This window comes from Myotis davidii, unplaced genomic scaffold (genome assembly GCF_000327345.1).
Source record: "Myotis davidii unplaced genomic scaffold, ASM32734v1 scaffold590, whole genome shotgun sequence".
Taxonomy (NCBI): Eukaryota; Metazoa; Chordata; class Mammalia; order Chiroptera; family Vespertilionidae; genus Myotis; species Myotis davidii.
The window spans coordinates 595,948-598,710 of record NW_006282381.1 but is presented as its reverse complement, the minus strand read 5'-3'; the positions used below and the strand labels follow the sequence as shown (position 1 = coordinate 598,710).

The following is a 2,763-nucleotide window of genomic DNA, read 5'->3' as shown; positions in this document are numbered from 1 at the left end:
GGTCTCTGAGCCCTGGGTCCTGGGCCAGGATGTGGCCCGGAGGGAAGTGGCAGGCCCAGCCGGACGATGCAGTTAACGGGGCCCACTGTGACCCCTCTTCCTCCCCGGCCTTACTCAGGCTTCACAAAGCTCTCCGTCTAAGCAGGACCAGAGCCATCTGCCTCGTGTCAGATGCGGAAACCGAGGGTCGGTGAGAAATGACAGCCCGTCACACAGTATGACCCTGTGCCAGGCCGAGCAATGTGGCCTCCTGGCTCCCAGGCCAGGGCTCTGTCCATCAGCCAGGCACCAGGGCGAAGTTTGCTGCCCCCCATGGGGTTGGACCTGCCCCCGAGTAGAATGCCAAGGGCACAGTCTGGGCATTTCTGTCTGGGCCGGGGAAGCCACGGAGGTGGACAGCCTCCCTAGAGGCCACAGGACTCTGGTGTCCAGCAGCTGGCCTGCCACCCTCTCTGGCAGAAGCCAGGGCCTCGGATGCAGGCAGCCGGAGCGGCTGGGGATCCGGCCGCGGTGCAGACTAGTGCATCATCTGGGAGGTGCTGAACGCCTCCTTCTCGGCCTCCGCCTCGGCCTCCGCGCGACACCTCTGGGAGCAGAACCACAGGAACAGGAAGAAGCCTGCAAGCAAAGGGGGGGTCAGGGAGCGCCTGGCGGGGCATCGTGGCCTCTCCCGGGATCCTCCTTGGTCGGGTGAGTTGGGCCCCCCCGAGGCCCTGCACTCATTCTCGGGATTCCTCGCTGCTGGAGACCAGGACGGGTGGAGCATGGAAGCGGGAGGACCGGTCACGGCTAGTCCAGAGGGAGCCTTCGTGCAGGTTGGGAAGCGGCACCTCCTGCTCTGGGAGGACGCAGCCCCCAACCAGCTCCTCCTGGGGCTGGACGTCAGCCCCGGACTCGCCCCGGACCTGAGCCTTTCCGCGGTGAACACCTACCAGGTGTGCACGCCACCGCCCCCTCCCCCCCCAGGCCGCCCCCAGGACCCACCGTAGAGAGAGTTGAAGATGGTGAAGAGGAAGAGCTGGGGCAGCAGGAAGACGCCAAAGGAGAAGAAAGCCAGGGCCCAGGTGGTGCCCAGCAGCACGGTGAGGCCGAGCACGGTGACGGTGTCCCTGCAGGCCCGCGAGCCTGGCGCCTCCTCCCGCGCCTTCAGTCTGCGCAGGGCCCACAGCGCCCAGGCCAGCACCACCAGGTTGAAAAGGGTCGTGAGGCCCCCATAGCCCATGACCAGGACGTGGTGCACCCCAGGGCTCCGCACCCAGCATCTGCAGGGGAGGGCGAAGGTCAGGGCGCTGTGGCTCTGTGGGGCTGGGGAAACCGGGGGCTCTTGGGCCTCGGGACTGCCTCTTGAACCCGGGCCAGGGTCTCAGCTCAGGCCTCCTGTTCCCTGCCTGACTGCACACGGGTGAAATCCTGGGCGGGCTTTCCAGCCAGGCCCCCACGACAGGACCGACCTGCCACCTGGGCCCCTGCCTGCAGCCCCCGTGCCTCCTTCTCAGCCCTGCGCCTCCCCAGGGCACCTTCATGACCTGTGTTGCCTTTGCCCCGGTCAGACACGGTGTCACATACTTTCGAGAGATTAGCCCAGTCAGTCCTCATGATGACTCTAACTGTGAGGCAGGTCTGGAATCATTCCCATTCTACAGATGAGGAAACTGAGGCTCTGGCTTAGGAACACACACTAGTAAGAGGCAAAGATGGGACTTGAAGCCCTGTGGTCTGAGCCCAGAGCCTGTGCCCCTGACTGTCAGCATGAGAACAGCCAAGTAGAGGAGGTGGTTGCAGCCACCTCAGGGCTCCAGGCACCCACTTCCAGAAGACACAGCCAGGGCCCTGCCTGCGGACACCCTGTTCAGGGGCCCCGGGAGCCTGTCACAGCCCAGCGCGCACTCACATGGACGTGTGCTGGAGGCCCGTGCCGTTCCCCTGGCTGTGGGAGAGAGGGATCGTGTGGCGGCCGTAAGCTGAGCTCTTGATGGCAAGGAGGAGCAGCACCAGGAGGGCTGGGACCCCTGAGGAGGGGGACAGAGGCTCAGCATCTGCCAGGAGACCCCAGGGACGGACCGGTGGTAGGTCCCTGTGGCTGCTGAGACAGAGCTCCAAGGGAAAGGGGTGGGTAGAGAGAGTCTGTTCTGAGCCCCCAGCCCGTCCTGTGATCCAACTTCAGAGCAATCAGCCTGGTGATCTCAGAGAAGGCTGTTCTCCCAGGTGATGGGGGTGAGGGCTCTGAGGTGGGACAGGCGTGGCAGCAGTGGTGGCCACACTGGGAGGTGGTGACTGGGAGCTAATGGGAGAGAGGGTTGAGGAACAGGTCATAGAGGGGCTAGGATGGTACTAGAGACAACAATGACAGTGGTACCCGAGATAGTGGTGAAGGTGAGGATGAGGATGGTGGCGATGATGGGGGGGGGGTTAGTTAAAATGATGGTGGAGGTGATAGAGGTGTTGGGGGTAGAGGTGGTGGAGGAAGAGATGGTGGAGGTGATGGAGGTAGAGATGATGGAGGTAAAGGTGGTGGAGGTAGAGGTGGTGGAGGAAGAGATGGTGGAGGTGATGGAGGTAGAGATGATGGAGGTAAAGGTGGTGGAAGTGATGGTGATGGAGATGATGGTGGTGATGGAGGTAGAGGTGGTGGAGGTAATGGTGGTGGAGGTAGAGGTGGTGGAGGTGGTGTTGGTGGTGGAGGTAGAGGTGGTGGAGATAGAGGTGGTGGAGGTAGAGGTGGTGGAGGTGATGGTGGTGGAGGTAGAGGTGGTGGAGGAAGAG

At 63.2% G+C, this 2,763-nt stretch overlaps 1 protein-coding gene across 1 annotated transcript in view; it reads right to left on the bottom strand.

Moving 5' to 3' along the window:
• Positions 1-234: 234 nt before the first annotated feature.
• ADGRG5 (adhesion G protein-coupled receptor G5) overlaps positions 235-2,763 on the bottom strand; it is an 8,067-nt gene continuing 5,538 nt past the window's right edge. The window contains exons 9-11 of the mRNA XM_015558858.1: positions 1,892-2,009; positions 985-1,262; positions 235-618 (exon numbers count right to left, since the gene is read on the bottom strand). Of these exons, the coding sequence (XP_015414344.1) occupies positions 518-618; positions 985-1,262; positions 1,892-2,009 (497 nt within the window). The 3' untranslated portion in view covers positions 235-517. The remainder of the gene's footprint in view (positions 619-984; positions 1,263-1,891; positions 2,010-2,763) is intronic.